The sequence below is a fragment of the Salvelinus fontinalis genome, chromosome 4 (assembly GCF_029448725.1).
Source record: "Salvelinus fontinalis isolate EN_2023a chromosome 4, ASM2944872v1, whole genome shotgun sequence".
In the NCBI taxonomy this organism is placed as follows: Eukaryota; Metazoa; Chordata; class Actinopteri; order Salmoniformes; family Salmonidae; genus Salvelinus; species Salvelinus fontinalis.
Genome location: NC_074668.1, coordinates 11113503 through 11132529, shown reverse-complemented (window position 1 = coordinate 11132529; position 19027 = coordinate 11113503). Strand labels below are relative to the sequence as shown.

The following is a 19027-nucleotide window of genomic DNA, read 5'->3' as shown; positions in this document are numbered from 1 at the left end:
ACACGAACACACAGATGCTCCTATTTTATCTCTCTCAGGTGGCTCCTTGGCATTTTTATTAAAAACCAGGCAGTTTCACAGCAATTTATGGGCTGCAGGGCAGAGACACACTCAGTTTTACCTTGAAACTGAGCCTTCCACATCCTTTTTAAAGATCTGGTTATTTCTGGTTGTCAAACCAGTTTTCTTAGTCGTCTCTCTGCATTAATGAGACTTTAACAGAGATGCCATTGTGTATTTTACTCTGAGCAGCATCCAGTGAATAGAATGGAAAGATTAGTTATTAGAAGTGCAGTGTTCAATAATGGCACTTGTTATAGTATATTATCCAGGGATGGCTACTCTAAACATGTTGTCAACTCTGTAAAACCAAACCTATTGTCTAACGTAATGTTGACTGAATGTAATGTTGACTGAATGCTACTGCTTTTCTGTGTGTGTGTGTAGTATTCCGAGAGGACTCCAGTCAGTCCTTGTCCTCCTGCCTGAGCCTGCTACACTCCCGCTTTGAGCCCTCTGGAGACGGGATCCCTGGCAGGGAGCCCTCTGGAAACAGGATCCCTAGCAGGGAGCCCTCTGGAGACGGTATCCCTAGCAGGGAGCCCTCTGGAAACAGGATCCCTAGCAGGGAGCCCTCTGGAAACAGAATCCCTAGCAGGGAGCCCTCTGGAGACGGGATCCCTGGCAGGGAGCCCTCTGGAAACAGGATCCTCGGCAGTGAGCCCTCTGGAGACGGGATCCCTGGCAGGGAGCCCTCTGGAAACAGGATCCTCGGCAGTGAGCCCTCTGGAGACGGGATCCCTGGCAGGGAGCCCTCTGGAGACGGGATCCCTAGCAGGGAGCCCTCTGGAAACAGGATCCTCGGCAGTGAGCCCTCTGGAAACAGGATCCTCGGCAGGGAGCCCAGAGACGCCACCGCCCACAGGTGAGAGAGCCCAGCTGTCACTACATCTATACCACTCACTACAGCTCTCACTACATCTATACCACTCACTGCAGCTCTCACTACATCTATACCACTCACTACAGCTCTCACTACATCTATACCACTCGCTACATCTATACCACTCACTACAGCTGACATGAGTTATACCCTGGGTTGTCCTGAACAGCTGCAGAACACCCACTTGAATGCACTCATCACTCCATTCTATGCTCAGACAAATTGCAACCTGTATGTCTGAAGTGCCTTTGGAAAGCCTAACACTAAGGTCAGATTTTATAACTTTCAAATGCCCACCTGACCCAGATCTGCTATTTTTTATAATGGAACGTTTTTGTTATTGGGTAAACAGCAGTACTTTTGTGACGGTTGGGACTCGGGGCTGTGTTCCAAACTAAAAATGACAAGTGTGCATGTTCCAGTTCCTTCATTTGTTGACTTCTGTAACCATAAAGCCTTGGTTTCATGCATGTTAACATCAGAAGCCTCCTCCCTAAGTTTGTTTTATTCACTGCTTTAGCACACTCCGCCAACCCTGATGTCCTTGCCGTGTCTGAATCCTGGTTTAGGAAGGCCACCAAAAATTCTGAAATTTCCGTCCCAAACTATAACATTTTCCGCCAAGATAGAACTGCCAAAGGGGGTAGAGTTGTAATCTACTGCAGAGACAGCCTGCAGAGTTCTGTCATACTATCCAGGTCTGTGCCCAAACAGTTCGAGCTTCTACTTTTAAAAATCCACCTTTCCAGAAACTAACTGTTGCCGCTTGTTATATACCCCCCCCCAGCCCCCAGCTGTGCCCTGGACACCATATGTGAATTAATTGCCCCCCATTTATCTTCAGAGTTTGTACTGTTAGGTGACCTAAACTGGGATATGCTTAACACCCCAGCCGTCCTACAATCTAAGCAAGATGCCCTCAATCTCACACAAATGATCATGGAACCTACCAGGTACAACCCTAAATCTGTAAACACGGGCACCCTCATAGATATCATCCTGACCAACCTGCCCTCTAAATACACCTCTGCTGTCTTCAACCAGGATCTCAGCGATCACTGCCTCATTGCCTGCGTCCATAATGAGTCCGCGGTCAAACGACCACCCCTCATCACTGTCAAACGCTCCGCGTTCTCAACTGGCCTACCTGGTTAAATAAAGGTGAAATACATTTTTTTATAAAAATAATGAGAAAGCTAGGAGAGCTATAAAAATACATCTTACCGTACAAGGCTCTTTTCCTTGAGTCATAAATGTATAAGGGCACAAGGCGAGACCCAAATGCAGACACAGGAGGCAGATGGTAGAGTTCTGATATTTATTATAACATGGGCTTAATCCTAGACACATGGAAAGTAGGGTGAATACGGAGGGTACGTAGTAACAAGAGATGGACAGCAGTGGATCTAAGGACTCTAGAGATAGGAAAACGACCAAAGAAACGGGGGGACAGTTTACGGGACTCTTCTCGAAGGGGCAGGTTGCGTGTGGACAGCCATACCCTCTGCCCAATGCGGTAGCGGGGAGCTGGAGTCCGGCGGTGGTCCGTTTGTTGACGATACCTGGAGTTGGTCTTGAGAAGTGCTACCCGAGCTCGTCTCCAGGTACGTCAACAGTGGCGGACGAACATCTGGGCCGTGGGTACGTTGACTTCCGGTTCTTGTTCTGGGAAGAGTAGAGGCTGGTATCCCATGGAGCACTCCAAAGGGGAACAGGGAAGAGTGTTCCGGTGCATACTCCACCCAGACCAGTTGTCGGCCCCAGTTAGTGGGGTTGGTTGAGATCAGGCATCTTAGGGTGGTCTCCATGTCCTGGTTAGCTCGCTTTGACTCGTCCGCTTGATTGGGGATGGAATCCAGAGGATAGGCTGGCCGACGCCCCAATAAGGGTGCAGAACGCCTTCCAGAACTGAGACGAGACATGAGGACCCTGGTCGGGAACCATATCCACCGGGAGTCCATGGATCCGGAAGACGTGCTCCACCATGAGCTGGGCCGTTTCCTTGGTAGAGGGAATTTTGGGGAGAGGGATGAAATGAGTGGCCTTTGAGAACTGATCTACCACCGTCAGAATGGCGATGTTGCCATCAGATGGTGGAAGCCCAGTGACAATGTCCAGAGAGATATGGGACCAGGGACGATGAGGGACCGGTAGTGGCTGCAGAAGGAGCTTGCCGTGGAGTCTTTTTCAGAGCACACACCGTGCACGCGGCGATGAAAGCAGAGTTGTCAGGAACCATTGTGGGCCACCAGAAACGTTGTCGGAGGAATGCTAGGGTACGGTGGGAACCTGGATGACAGGTCAGCCTGGAGGAATAAGCCCATTCCAGGACCTGGGACCGGACTGAGTTAGGGACAAACAGCTGGTTAGCCAGGCCCCCTTCAGGTTCAGGCTGGGAACGTTGTGGTTTGCGAACCAGGTTCTCAATCCCCCATCCCACTGAGGCTGCAAGACATGAGGTAGGGAGAATGGTTTCGAAGACCGAGGGTGTGGCAGAGGAACTGTATAGGCAGGTGAGGGCGTCAGGCTTCACATTTTTTGGACCCTGGGCTGTAGAAAATTGTGAAGTTGAATCTTGTAAACAAGAGAACCCAACGGGCCTGCCTGGAGTTAAGGCGCTTGGCTGTACGGAGATATTCCACATTTTTATGGTCGGACCAGATCAAGAATGGCAGTTCTGCTCCTTCCAGTCTGTCCCTCCACTCTTCCAACGCCATCTCAACCGCCAGGAGTTCTCGGTTGCCTACGTCATAGTTCCTCTCTGCAGGATTGAGACGATGGGACAGGAAGGCACAGGTATGAATGATGGCCCCCACTCCAATGTCAGAAGCATCAACCTCTACAACAAATTGACGTGACGGTTCCGGATGGGTGCTCTGGTGAACTGAGGCTTCAGGTCCACAAAGGCTCTGTCGACAGCTAGAGACAATGTGAACGGTACTTTGGGAGAGGTGACTGCAGAGAGGGGGGCGGCCAGGGTACAGTAGCCCTGAATGAAACAGCAGTAGAAGTTAGCGAAACTCATAAAACATTGTAACTGCACCCTAGACGTAGGATGAGGCCAATCTACCACTGCTTTCACTTTTCCAATATCCATTTGAACATTTCCCTCAGCAGTGACATATCCCAGAAAGCAGATTGTCGAGTGGTGGAACTCACACTTCTCGGCTTTCATGAACAATTGGTTCTCCAGGAGGCGCTGAAGGACTTGTCTGACATGAAGAACATGTTCTTGGGCAGACCGGGGAAAAAAACAGGAAGTCGTCATGGTAGACAAACACAAAACGGTTTAGCATGTCCCGGAGCACATCGTTTACCAGAGCCTGGAAGACAGCGGGGGCGTTGCTGAGTCCAAACGGCATGACCTGGTACTCATAATGTCCGCTGGCTGTGTTGAAGGCTGTCTTCCACTCATCTCCTTCGCGTATCCGAACCAGGTGGTATGCATTCCGAAGGTCCAGCTTGGAAAAAATGGTGGCCCACTGGAGAGGTTCAAAAGCCGATGAGAGGAGTGGTAGGGAGTAACGATTCTTAATCTTAATGTTATTAAGACCCCGGTAGTCAATGCACGGACACAGGGTCTTGTCCTTCTCCTCCACAAAGAAATAGGAGCGAGGAAAAACGCTGGTTGACTTGACAAACAAGACAAATTGGCACAGAGAGACAGGAAACACAGGGATATATACACCGGGGATAATGAGCGACACCTGGAGGGGGTGGAGACAATCACAAGGACAGGTGAACCAGATCAGGGTGTGACAAAATGTTTATTGAAATAACTGAGGACCTGTGCAGTTTGAGGAGGTATGAGGCCACTTGGAGACACATTCAGTAATAGTTTTTTCTAATCTTTCTTCTACTCCAAAATTGTTATGAATATTCTTATTATTATGTAACTGCATGTATCCAGACTATTTTCAGATTTTGTTATTGACAAAATTCTGTGAAAAGTACAGTAAATGTAAAATGCACATAAAATCAACAGTGCAATGTTTGGATTCAATCTTGTGTCAGGTGAACTGTTGTGTTCTCAACTTTGGCCTAATAATTTCCCCATAATCTCCAATGTGTTCTTTCAATTGCTACCATGGTAATGCATGTGCTTTTTTTAATGCATAAACCCACTTGGAGAGCTCTGTGGAGATGGGAGAACCTTCCAGAAGGACAACCATCTCTGGAGCACTCCACCAATCAGGCCTTTAAGGTAGAGTGGTCAGATGGAAACCACTCCTCAGTAAAAGGCACATGACAGTCCGCTTGGAGTTTGCCAAAAGACTCTGAGACCATGAGAAACAAGATTCTCTGGTCTGATGAAACCAAGATCGAACTCTTTGGCCTGAATGCCAAGCGTCACGTCTGGAGGAAACCTGGCACCATCCCTAAGGTGAAGCATGGTGGTGGCAGCATCATGCTGTGGGGATTTTTTTCAGCTGCAGGGACTGGAATACTAGTCAGAATCGAGGGAAAGATGAACGGAGCAAAGTACAGCGAGATCCTTGATGAAAACCTGCTCCAGACTGGGGTGAAGGTTCACCTTCCAACAGGACAACGACCCTAAGCACGCAGTCAAGACATCGCAGGAGTGGCTTCGGGACAAGTCTCTGAATGTCCTTGAGAGGCCCAGCCAGCGTCCGGACTTGAACCCGATCTAACATTTCTGTGAACCTGAAAATTAGCTGTGCAGCGACGCTCCCCCATCCAACCTGACAGAGCTTGGAGGATCTGCTGAGGAGAATGGGAGAAACTCCCCAAATACAGGTGTGCGAAGCTTGTAGGGTCGTACCCAAGAAGATTCAAGGCTGTAATAGCTGCCAAAGGTGCTTCAAGAAAGTACTGAGTAAAGGGTCTGAATACTTATGTAAATGTGATATTTCAGAATTTTTGCGAACAGTTCTAAAAACCAGTTTTTGCTTTGGCATTATGGGGTATTGTCTGTAGATTGATGAGGAAAAAAATAAGGCTGTAACGAATTGTGGTAAAAGTGAAGGAGTCTGAATACTTTCCGAATGTACTGTATCCCTGGCACATCTCAACTGTGAGCAGTCACTGTTCTTTCATGCAGGAAGGAAGGAAAGCTCATATTAAAACTTGTGAACAGAATGAAGTCCCATTGCTCTTTATATGAAGCCATTAGCACCAAATGCTTCCTTCCAGGGTTGGAACTGATTAGGTAAAACAATGAGAGTCACGAACAGGCATCGATAAAAGTCTTATTGCAACAAAATCATTGCTATCTTAATCATTTTTATTAGAGAAGCCTTTTGACGTGGCCCAGCCTAACATGCTGATGCAGAGTATTACCTTAATGTGTAACATGTTTTGCGTGTGCACCCCACAGATATGAACCATCACAACAGGGAAATATTGATAAAATACATTTGTGCACTTTTTCCCCTGTAGTGGATAAGAACAACACATGCCATTACTGGGTAAATGTGCACCGTGGCAGATTTTACAATATATTTGATTTGGCTGCACACTTGAAAGGCTTATTTGAGTTTATGGAATGTGTGCAATAAATGTTTGCAGTGTAGTTTGATATTCCCTTCAGTTTCATTGTTCGTGCCAGACAAGTCTTGGATGTAGATTATTACTTTGTCTCGCCATGCTCTCCCGTGGCCGACGTTTATTAATTTCTTCACTTCTGGAGAATTCAGACACAGAATTTCTCTCAATGTTTTTTTTTCTGATGCTGCATTTCATCATTGTTTCTGTGTTGGAGGTGGTGCGTTAGTTAGGCCTATCTTAAAACATTTCCCACAAAACGAGGAAGTGCTATCTGAAATTCTCGTCTTCGTTTTCGGGTTCTTAAACATTTTGAAACGTGTGTGCCCCAATGAATGCCACCCTGGAGACTACCTGGAAAGAAATCAACATTTTCTCTTCCAATCAGAGCTTGGAATGATTTTGCACAGTGTACTGTCAGAGACAGGGCCAACCTCAGTGCAAGGTCTCACAGCTCCAGAACTGGAGGGCCCCAGAAGCAGCAAAGTAAAGTTTTCCCCTCTGTACATTTGTTTCAACCTCCTTAGAATTTCACCCTCAGGATATTTGCTGATTTATTGATGTCTCTCTGATAAACTATGGCTGCATCTGTTATTCTGTTCTCCCATCTGCCTTTGATGTTGGACATCCTTTGCATGTAAGTAAACAATAATGAATCAGTCAACAGAGGAGGGTCTAGTAGGAAATTACAGTATGAGACAGAATCATATGAGGAATCTAATTTTGACACTTTCAGTGTTTGCTTGTTGCCATGAGAACTGTCTCGGGCCTTTCACGGCGCCTCATCACTATTCAGAAGACATATTGGCCAAGCGAAGGGCACGCACACACTAGATGGGGTCCAGATCAATTTATAGGGTCAAACCAGTGACTGTTTGACAGCCGCCATTGGTTAATTGAGCCCATAGAGTGTCTTCTGAATCTCTCCTGCCACTACCTGCCAGGCATCAGCCAACGTCATTGTTTTTGTTGCTCAACAAAAGAAAAAACAGAGTAATTGCTTTCTTTCTCTCATTTGACTTCTCTCACGAGCTTTCTCTCTCGTTTGAGACAATTGCACTGAACTAAGACGGGCATATGTGGCAATGATGTTCTGCACAGGATCTCAGCAGATGTAGCGTTTTAAAGATTATGCCGGCGGTGGAATCGCAGGTGTACCCTGACAACAAGCTCCTCATCTTGATGCCCAACGTGCTCCCCACACATACGGGAGCACACACATGTTGGCACCGTGGTCTTGTGTGTACAGATCATTACTATAGGAGGAAGTCCTGAAACCTGGCCTAGATATGAGACTCATCATCCTCTGTCCTCTCAGCACCGACCAACCCGTGATTTATAGAGGTGGTGCATTTGTTGGGATGACCTTGGTCATTTCTAAACAGCATTTATGTCTTCCACCATCTTGGTTTTTCGTTGTTTTAATGCACACATTGCATTGTGACGGAGGCACGGAGAGTGGAGCGTTGCAAGTTTATTTGCGTGACTGTACAGTCTGTGTATGTCATGACTAGTAGGCTAAGGCTCTCGCTGACTTTTAGAGGCTTTAGGGCTTGTAAATGGTAAACAGGCCCCAACATCTTAGAGTAAACAAATCAACATAAATGGCTTGGAGCAGAAACACATCAGGCCCTAATAAGACACAGAGTTTGAAATTTTTGCTGGTCATCCTGTGCCAAGAGCTGTCCCAGATATCATGTATTACACACGTAGACCCACAGACAGATACACAGACAGACAGACAAGCAGACAGACCCTAGTCAATGATTTAAAAGAAAGGATCCAATAAAAGGGAGGATACACACAACTACAATTACCACAAGTCTGGGACTTTGGCACAACCCTGGCTAGATGGAGGGTAATAATGGACACTTTCCCATATACCATTAAACTGGGGGCAACAACATGCATTTTGGGGAAAATAGCTACTTCCCGGAAAGCACGACAACACCTCATTTTCCAGATGGTTTACCCATCAACCTGGGGACAATTGAAGTATGTGGCCTGCTGTGTTTTTCTGTCTGGGAGTGTCTAATAGAGACCTTGTAGTAGTTGTAAGGGCAGAAATGTTGCAGGAGGCAGGATCAGGTGCACAAGTTGTTCTTTTATTTACAGGTGATGATAGTGGTCCACAGGTGCAATTAGTAATATACAGTACCAATCCAAAGTTTGGACACACATACACATTTTTTACTATTTTCTACGGTGTAGAATAATAGTTAAGACATTAAAACTATGAAATAACACATATGGAATCATGTAGTAACCAAAAAAGTGTTAAACAAATCAAAAATATATTTTAGATTCTTCACTCTTGGCAATATCTCAACCAGCTTCACATAGAATGATTTTCCAACAGTCTTGAAGCAGTTCCCATATATGCTGAGCACTTGTTGGCTGCTTTTGCTTTACTCTGTGGTCTTTACTCCAACTCTTCCCAAACCATTTTAGTTGGGTTGAGGTCGGGTGATTGTGGAGGCAAGGTCATCTAATGCAGCACTCCATCACTCTCCTTCTTGGTCAAATAGCCCTTACAAAGCACCATCACACCACCTCCTCCATGCTTCACGGTGGGAACCACACATGTGGAGATCATCCGTTCATAAATACTCTGCGTCTCACACAGACTCATTTGGACTCATCAGACCAAAGGACAGATTTCCACTGGTCTAAGGTCCATTGCTCGTGTTTCTCGCCCCAAGCAAGTCTATTCTGCCTGGATTTTGATGCCAACAAATTTGCTACAGTCCCATTTGTTTTCATTGCTGCCTCGTTTGAATGCCGCGGTACGCAAAATGTGTACGGAACAGCGTTACATTAGCTAACATTACAGGCCTACAGAGTACAGCACAGACACCCAGAACCAGACCAGAGGACACTTGCTATTATCCCTAATCCACAGCCTTGACAAATTAATAAGATTGATCATCCATTGGCGAGAAATCTCCTCCCCCCACCCTCCTGTAGAGAATTCATCTTCTGCTGAGGAGACTGTCTGCAGCCGTGTGTGTGTGTCTACCCTGTAACTCACTGAGACTGTCTGCAGCCGTGTGTGTGTGTCTACCCTGTAACTCACTGAGACTGTCTGCAGCCGTGTGTGTGTGTCTACCCTGTAACTCACTGAGACTGTCTGCAGCCGTGTGTGTGTGTCTACCCTGTAACTCACTGAGACTGTCTGCAGCCGTGTGTGTGTGTCTACCCTGTAACTCACTGAGACTGTCTGCAGCCGTGTGTGTGTGTCTACCCTGTAACTCACTGAGACTGTCTGCAGCCGTGTGTGTGTGTCTACCCTGTAACTCACTGAGACTGTCTGCAGCCGTGTGTGTGTGTCTACCCTGTAACTCACTGAGACTGTCTGCAGCCGTGTGTGTGTGTCTACCCTGTAACTCACTGAGACTGTCTGCAGCCGTGTGTGTGTGTGTCTACCCTGTAACTCACTGAGACTGTCTGCAGCCGTGTGCGTGTCTACCCTGTAACTCACTGAGACTGTCTGCAGCCGTGTGTGTGTGTCTACCCTGTAACTCACTGAGACTGTCTGCAGCCGTGTGTGTGTGTCTACCCTGTAACTCACTGAGACTGTCTGCAGCCGTGTGTGTGTGTCTACCCTGTAACTCACTGAGACTGTCTGCAGCTGTATGCGTGTCTACCCTGTAACTCACTGAGACTGTCTGCAGCTGTATGCGTGTCTACCCTGTAACTCACTGAGACTGTCTGCAGCCGTGTGTGTGTCTACCCTGTAACTCACTGAGACTGTCTGCAGCTGTATGTGTGTGTCTACCCTGTAACTCACTGAGACTGTCTGCAGCCGTGTGTGTGTGTCTACCCTGTAACTCACTGAGACTGTCTGCAGCCGTGTGTGTGTGTCTACCCTGTAACTCACTGAGACTGTCTGCAGCTGTATGCGTGTCTACCCTGTAACTCACTGAGACTGTCTGCAGCTGTATGCGTGTCTACCCTGTAACTCACTGAGACTGTCTGCAGCCGTGTGTGTGTCTACCCTGTAACTCACTGAGACTGTCTGCAGCTGTATGCGTGTCTACCCTGTAACTCACTGAGACTGTCTGCAGCTGTATGTGTGTCTACCCTGTAACTCACTGAGACTGTCTGCAGCCGTGTGTGTGTCTACCCTGTAACTCACTGAGACTGTCTGCAGCTGTATGTGTGTCTACCCTGTAACTCACTGAGACTGTCTGCAGCTGTATGTGTGTGTCTACCCTGTAACTCACTGAGACTGTCTGCAGCCGTGTGTGTGTGTCTACCCTGTAACTCACTGAGACTGTCTGCAGCCGTGTGTGTGTGTCTACCCTGTAACTCACTGAGACTGTCTGCAGCTGTATGTGTGTCTACCCTGTAACTCACTGAGACTGTCTGCAGCTGTATGTGTGTCTACCCTGTAACTCACTGAGACTGTCTGCAGCCGTGTGTGTGTCTACCCTGTAACTCACTGAGACTGTCTGCAGCTGTATGTGTGTCTACCCTGTAACTCACTGAGACTGTCTGCAGCTGTATGCGTGTCTACCCTGTAACTCACTGAGACTGTCTGCAGCTGTATGTGTGTGTCTACCCTGTAACTCACTGAGACTGTCTGCAGCTGTATGCGTGTCTACCCTGTAACTCACTGAGACTGTCTGCAGCTGTATGTGTGTGTCTACCCTGTAACTCACTGAGACTGTCTTAATGTTCTGTGAAGCAAACATGTTTTTTTTCTCTACAGACGTTTTCGACTCCTCTCCTTTTCTGAAATCTATAGTTTGTGTGTTTGTTTTGGGAGAGAGAAACTCAGGAGGGGGAGACCCTCTCCATCTGCCCTGCGTGATTGGTCGACAGACAGGATGTCAGAGGAGGCCTGTGTGAGGGATCGTGTCATCAGTCAGGAGCTCTGTTGAAGTCTCCGGTCTTTAAAACACAACTGTAATTTCCCTCCATGGGATTCGGAGGGCTTCTTTTTGCTAGCCCAACTGTCCTACCTACGTCAATGCCTTATATTCTCAGGCATTTTTTTGCTATTAGTTTGCCCAACAAAACGCTTGTCTTGGATGATTTCATCAAGCCAATGTTCATTTTGTAGTTTTATAGGTGCCATTACTGCATTAGTGAATGCATCTTCATTTCAGTGCTGAAACTTGCCTGGTTTAAGTGTTATGGACACTGTTTCTAATGAGGCTTCCTTCCTGGTTTAAGTGTTATGGACACTGTTTATAATGAGGCTTCCTTCCTGGTTTAAATGTTATGGACACTGTTTATAATGAGGCTTCCTTCCTGGTTTAAGTGTTATGGACACTGTTTCTAATGAGGCTTCCTTCCTGGTTTAAGTGTTATGGACACTGTTTCTAATGAGGCTTCCTTCCTGGTTTAAGTGTTATGGACACTGTTTCTAATGAGGCTTCCTTCCTGGTTTAAGTGTTATGGACACTGTTTCTAATGAGGCTTCCTTCCTGGTTTAAGTGTTATGGACACTGTTTCTAATTAGGCTTCCTTCCTGGTTTAAGTGTTATGGACACTGTTTATAATGAGGCTTCCTTCCTGGTTTAAGTGTTATGGACACTGTTTATAATGAGGCTTCCTTCCTGGTTTAAGTGTTATGGACACTGTTTCTAATGAGGCTTCTTTCCTGGTTTAAGTGTTATGGACACTGTTTATAATGAGGCTTCCTTCCTGGTTTAAATGTTATGGACACTGTTTATAATGAGGCTTCCTTCCTGGTTTAAGTGTTATGGACACTGTTTCTAATGAGGCTTCTTTCCTGGTTTAAGTGTTATGGACACTGTTTATAATGAGGCTTCCTTCCTGGTTTAAATGTTATGGACACTGTTTATAATGAGGCTTCCTTCCTGGTTTAAGTGTTATGGACACTGTTTATAATGAGGCTTCCTTCCTGGTTTAAGTGTTATGGACACTGTTTCTAATGAGGCTTCCTTCCTGGTTTAAGTGTTATGGACACTGTTTCTAATGAGGCTTCTTTCCTGGTTTAAATGTTATGGACACTGTTTCTAATGAGGCTTCCTTCCTGGTTTAAGTGTTATGGACACTGTTTCTAATGAGGCTTCCTTCCTGGTTTAAGTGTTATGGACACTGTTTCTAATTAGGCTTCCTTCCTGGTTTAAGTGTTATGGACACTGTTTATAATGAGGCTTCCTTCCTGGTTTAAGTGTTATGGACACTGTTTATAATGAGGCTTCCTTCCTGGTTTAAGTGTTATGGACACTGTTTCTAATGAGGCTTCTTTCCTGGTTTAAGTGTTATGGACACTGTTTATAATGAGGCTTCCTTCCTGGTTTAAATGTTATGGACACTGTTTATAATGAGGCTTCCTTCCTGGTTTAAGTGTTATGGACACTGTTTCTAATGAGGCTTCTTTCCTGGTTTAAGTGTTATGGACACTGTTTATAGTGAGGCTTCCTTCCTGGTTTAAATGTTATGGACACTGTTTATAATGAGGCTTCCTTCCTGGTTTAAGTGTTATGGACACTGTTTATAATGAGGCTTCCTTCCTGGTTTAAGTGTTATGGACACTGTTTCTAATGAGGCTTCTTTCCTGGTTTAAGTGTTATGGACACTGTTTATAATGAGGCTTCCTTCCTGGTTTAAGTGTTATGGACACTGTTTATAATGAGGCTTCCTTCCTGGTTTAAGTGTTATGGACACTTTCTAATTAGGCTTCCTTCCTGGTTTAAGTGTTATGGACACTGTTTCTAATTAGGCTTCCTTCCTGGTTTAAGTGTTATGGACACTGTTTTATAATTACGCTTCCTTCCTGGTTTAAGTGTTATGGACACTGTTTATAATGAGGCTTCCTTCCTGGTTTAAGTGTTATGGACACTTTCTAATTACGCTTCCTTCCTGGTTTAAGTGTTATGGACACTGTTTCTAATTAGGCTTCCTTCCTGGTTTAAGTGTTATGGACACTGTTTTATAATTACGCTTCCTTCCTGGTTTAAGTGTTATGGACACTGTTTATAATGAGGCTTCCTTCCTGGTTTAAGTGTTATGGACACTGTTTATAATGAGGCTTCCTTCCTGGTTTAAGTGTTATGGACACTGTTTATAATGAGGCTTCCTTCCTGGTTTAAGTGTTATGGACACTGTTTATAATGAGGCTTCCTTCCTGGTTTAAGTGTTATGAACACTGTTTCTAATTAGGCTTCCTTCCTGGTTTAAGTGTTATGGACACTGTTTATAATGAGGCTTCCTTCCTGGTTTAAGTGTTATGGACACTGTTTATAATGATGCTTCCTTCCTGGTTTAAATGTTATGGACACTGTTTATAATGAGGCTTCCTTCCTGGTTTAAGTGTTTTGGACACTGTTTATAATGAGGCTTCCTTCCTGGTTTAAATGTTATGGACACTGTTTATAATGAGGCTTCCTTCCTGGTTTAAATGTTATGGACACTGTTTATAATGAGGCTTCCTTCCTGGTTTAAATGTTATGGACACTGTTTATAATGAGGCTTCCTTCCTGGTTTAAATGTTATGGACACTGTTTATAATGAGGCGTCCTTCCTGGTTTAAATGTTATGGACACTGTTTATAATGAGGCTTCCTTCCTGGTTCAAATGTTATGGACACTGTTTATAATGAGGCTTCCTTCCTGGTTTAAATGTTATGGACACTGTTTATAATGAGGCTTCCTTCCTGGTTTAAATGTTATGGACACTGTTTATAATGATGCTTCCTTCCTGGTTTAAATGTTATGGACACTGTTTATAATGAGGCTTCCTTCCTGGTTTAAGTGTTTTGGACACTGTTTATAATGAGGCTTCCTTCCTGGTTTAAATGTTATGGACACTGTTTATAATGAGGCTTCCTTCCTGGTTTAAATGTTATGGACACTGTTTCTAATTAGGCTTCCTTCCTGGTTTAAGTGTTATGGACACTGTTTTATAATTACGCTTCCTTCCTGGTTTAAGTGTTATGGACACTGTTTATAATGAGGCTTCCTTCCTGGTTTAAGTGTTATGGACACTGTTTATAATGAGGCTTCCTTCCTGGTTTAAGTGTTATGGACACTGTTTATAATGAGGCTTCCTTCCTGGTTTAAGTGTTATGGACACTGTTTATAATGAGGCTTCCTTCCTGGTTTAAGTGTTATGAACACTGTTTCTAATGAGGCTTCCTTCCTGGTTTAAGTGTTATGGACACTGTTTATAATGAGGCTTCCTTCCTGGTTTAAGTGTTATGGACACTGTTTATAATGATGCTTCCTTCCTGGTTTAAATGTTATGGACACTGTTTATAATGAGGCTTCCTTCCTGGTTTAAGTGTTTTGGACACTGTTTATAATGAGGCTTCCTTCCTGGTTTAAATGTTATGGACACTGTTTATAATGAGGCTTCCTTCCTGGTTTAAATGTTATGGACACTGTTTATAATGAGGCTTCCTTCCTGGTTTAAATGTTATGGACACTGTTTATAATGAGGCTTCCTTCCTGGTTTAAATGTTATGGACACTGTTTATAATGAGGCTTCCTTCCTGGTTTAAATGTTATGGACACTGTTTATAATGAGGCTTCCTTCCTGGTTCAAATGTTATGGACACTGTTTATAATGAGGCTTCCTTCCTGGTTTAAATGTTATGGACACTGTTTATAATGAGGCTTCCTTCCTGGTTTTTGCATGCAGTCCGCTAGCTCTCTTTCTGTTGTCTGTTTTTAGAAATCGCTTTGGTATTTTTGTACTCACCTTTTTGAAAATGTCTTCAAGCGTTTGAGCAGTCGCACTGCACAGTAGTATCAAAAATGTCAACAGCTAGCTAGCAGATGTGAAAATGTCAGTGTAAAGCTGTAGTTGTTTATTCTACAACTTCACATGAATTGGACAATGTTTTGTTGTTGTTGATGATGGCAAACAGAACTTCCTCTAAATACACAAGCAGGGACACTTTCCTTGCTTAGCTTTCAACGACTGTCTTATGTATCGCGCAGATATCCAATTTACACATGGCCTTCTTCACCACAATGGCCTCGATTGAAATCCTCTCCAATTAATTCAATTGCAGGGGATTTGGGGTTGCAGTCAATTTCATTTGCAAGCAAAACATTTAAATCCCCTTGGTGTTACGTATCCATTTTTTCACAAGAGAATAAGAAAGTGAAATGAAGGAGGATAAGGAACTAAAATGGAGGATTCATCTGTGGATAAAGTAATCTGGACACCATCTCTCATTGCTCGGGTCAGGTGGAAGTCTCTGAAGCAATATCACTAATTACCACAGTCCATCTTGTTTGACGAGGAACGTTCGACAAGAGATTCCTTTCAAACCTGTGTAGACAAAGGATATCTGCGATGGCAATCGCTGATAGGAAGTAATGAATCACGGCTCCTGTCCTGTCGGAATGAAGTACCATCTCACACGAGGAAGTAGATCCACTTGATATTGGCAGACGTGGTTAATTCTCTCGGCTGTGTTGTGTGGAGCAGCTCTGAAGTGACACCTGGACATCCTTGGCTGCATGATGAGGGGTTTTATCGTCAGACAGAGTTTACACAGACCATTGGAGAAAATCTAGCCTCAACTCAACTATTCAGATTCTCTGCTGTGAACAGGTTCCATGGTTCTATAATCTTAACACAACTGACAATCTGAACCAGTCCAGTTGAGAGTCTAGTTTCTGTGTGAACTCCCCTTTAGGGAATACTTTATTACACAGTTTTGAATTGTAGAAGTATTTGGTATTAGTCTTTGACATATTTCTTTCTTTCTATTTCTTTCTGCGCTTTCAACGCCAGGATAGTGGGTTCAATTCCCGAGACCAGCTGTCCATAAAATGTATGCAAGCATGATTGCATTTTTTATTTAACCTTTATTTAACTAAGCAAGTCAGTTAAGAACAAATTCTTATTTACAATGACGGCCTACCGCGGCCAAACCCTAACCCGGACAGCGCTGGGCCAATTGTGCGCCGCCCTATGGGACTCCCAATCACCGCCGGTTGTGATACAGCCTGGAATCGAATCAGGGTCTGTAGTTACGCCTCTAGCACTGAGATGCAGTGCCTTAGACTGCTGCTCCACTCGGGAGTCCTGTATGTCGCTCTGGATAAAATAATTAGCTAAATGGCTTAATCTTATTTTAACTTAGGATGTACTGTATCTTTGATTATGGCCCGCTTTTAAGTAAGTAAGCTTGTGTGTGTGTGTGTTTGTGCTAGCGCACAGGTGTGACTGTGGTCCTGTGCTTGTGTTCCAGGGAGCCGAGCCGGCCCACTACCCTGCTGCCTGCTGACTGGTGCCTGGGCCGGGAGGACGAGGCACTGCCCCTTAGGCTGATGCAGCAGGACTGCACCTCCGTCAAGACTCTGCTGCTGCGCCTCCGGAGGACCCTGCAGGAGGTAGGCTACAGTAGGACCACCTGTCTCACGTTACACCAGTTTTGGAGGGGGGGGGGGGGTGAGGAGAGGGAGGGAGGGAGCGTGGAGGGAGGAGGATGAGGGGAGGAAGTGGGGGGGGGGGAGTGAGGGAAGGGAAGGGAGGGAGGGAGGGAGTGTGGCGGGAAGGAGTGTAGATGGAGGGAGGGAGGTTGTGAGTGTGGAGGAATGCCCTAGTCAATGGCATTAATCACTCAATTGAGAGCAACATGTGATGTAGCCTACATCAGAATGGTGGATGCCCCAGCAGCAGACCAGCCAGCCTTCATCTCCCGGTATTCTCCTCTATCAAAGGCCTGAACATGGTATTTTTAAACCTCAACAACAAGTACTTACATTTGTTGATTTGAATAGCTATGAGCATTTGGCGTTGTCACTCAGGGAAGCTGGGAGCTTGTTAAAGCCTCACCCGACGCCGTGCCCTCCACAGCTTTTTAAACGCCTTTGTGTATTTAATGAGGGTTTTGATTCTGAGAATGGATAGTATCTGGAGTGGCTAAAGAAACACAATCAAATTACATCCAACTATTATAAAGTGATTAGCTATTTGTGTAATGGCTGATTAGACGAGAAATCACACATTGCTATCGTCCCAGCAGATTCCATGGTGTTTGGTTAACATTTAATTTCTTGCAATCCATTCTACAATGGCCATGGACAAGACCCAGTCCTACAGTACCAAGCGCGGCTGCTCTGGCAAAAAGACCGTAGCAGTCTGAATATATTATTTGGTGACATGACAGCTGTAATTCACATCTCCCTGTGTTGTTATTGGATGACACCTCCCTCTAGTAGCATCTCCCTGTGTTGTTATTGGATGACACCTCCCTCTAGTAGCATCTCCCTGTGTTGTTATTGGATGACACCTCCCTCTAGTAGCATCTCCCTGTGTTGTTATTGGATGACACCTCCCTCTAGTAGCATCTCCCTGTGTTGTTATTGGATGACACCTCCCTCTAGTAGCATCTCCCTGTGTTGTTATTGGATGACACCTCCCTCTAGTAGCATCTCCCTGTGTTGTTATTGGATGACACCTCCCTCTAGTAGCATCTCCCTGTGTTGTTATTGGATGACACCTCCCTCTAGTAGCATCTCCCTGTGTTGTTATTGGATGATACCTCCCTCTAGTAGCATCTCCCTGTGTTGTTATTGGATGACACCTCCCTCTAGTAGCATCTCCCTGTGTTGTTATTGGATGACACCTCCCTCTAGTAGCATCTCCCTGTGTTGTTATTGGATGACACCTCCCTCTAGTAGCATCTCCCTGTGTTGTTATTGGATGACACCTCCCTCTAGTAGCATCTCCCTGTGTTGTTATTGGATGACACCTCCCTCTAGTAGCATCTCCCTGTGTTGTTATTGGATGACACCTCCCTCTAGTAGCATCTCCCTGTGTTGTTATTGGATGACACCTCCCTCTAGTAGCATCTCCCTGTGTTGTTATTGGATGACACCTCCCTCTAGTAGCATCTCCCTGTGTTGTTATTGGATGACACCTCCCTCTAGTAGCATCTCCCTGTGTTGTTATTGGATGATACCTCCCTCTAGTAGCATCTCCCTGTGTTGTTATTGGATGACACCTCCCTCTAGTAGCATCTCCCTGTGTTGTTATTGGATGACACCTCCCTCTAGTAGCATCTCCCTGTGTTGTTATTGGATGACACCTCCCTCTAGTAGCATCTCCCTGTGTTGTTATTGGATGACACCTCCCTCTAGTAGCATCTCCCTGTGTTGTTATTGGATGACACCTCCCTCTAGTAGCATCTCCCTGTGTTGTTATTGGATGACACCTCCCTCTAGTAGCATCTCCCTGTGTTGTTATTGGATGACACCTCCCTCTAGTAGCATCTGCCTGCTGTTGTGTTTAACCTGAGATCCAAAACGAACGCAAACAGATCAGAAGCCGATTCGAGCGAGGCCTTCTTATTTTCTGTTATAGTCTTTTCTCCTCTGCGGTGTTTCATCCGTTACACATACAGAATAAAACGGTCTAATATGGGATAAAACACAGAGGCGAGGGACCTTTCTGCTCAGGCAAAATAACGTTATTGCACTGCATGCTTTTCACAGAGGCTCTGAATACTGTTTGAAAGCCAAGTTTAAAGGGGGTAAAATGCCTTTAGTTATTTTAAGCAATTCTGGATTTCTGATTTCAATATGATTAAATTGTGTATCAAAGTGGGCTGGGGGCTACATTATTAATTTATCATCTCTG

General features: G+C 45.1%; 1 protein-coding gene across 3 annotated transcripts in view; it reads left to right on the top strand.

Moving 5' to 3' along the window:
* LOC129853068 (serine-rich coiled-coil domain-containing protein 1-like) overlaps window positions 1-19027 on the top strand; it is a 105795-nt gene that overhangs the window by 28976 nt on the left and 57792 nt on the right. For all 3 annotated transcript variants that reach the window (XM_055918731.1, XM_055918730.1, XM_055918732.1), the window contains exons 5-6: window positions 448-925; window positions 16635-16776. In XM_055918731.1, coding sequence (XP_055774706.1) covers window positions 448-925; window positions 16635-16776 — 620 coding nt within the window. The remainder of the gene's footprint in view (window positions 1-447; window positions 926-16634; window positions 16777-19027) is intronic.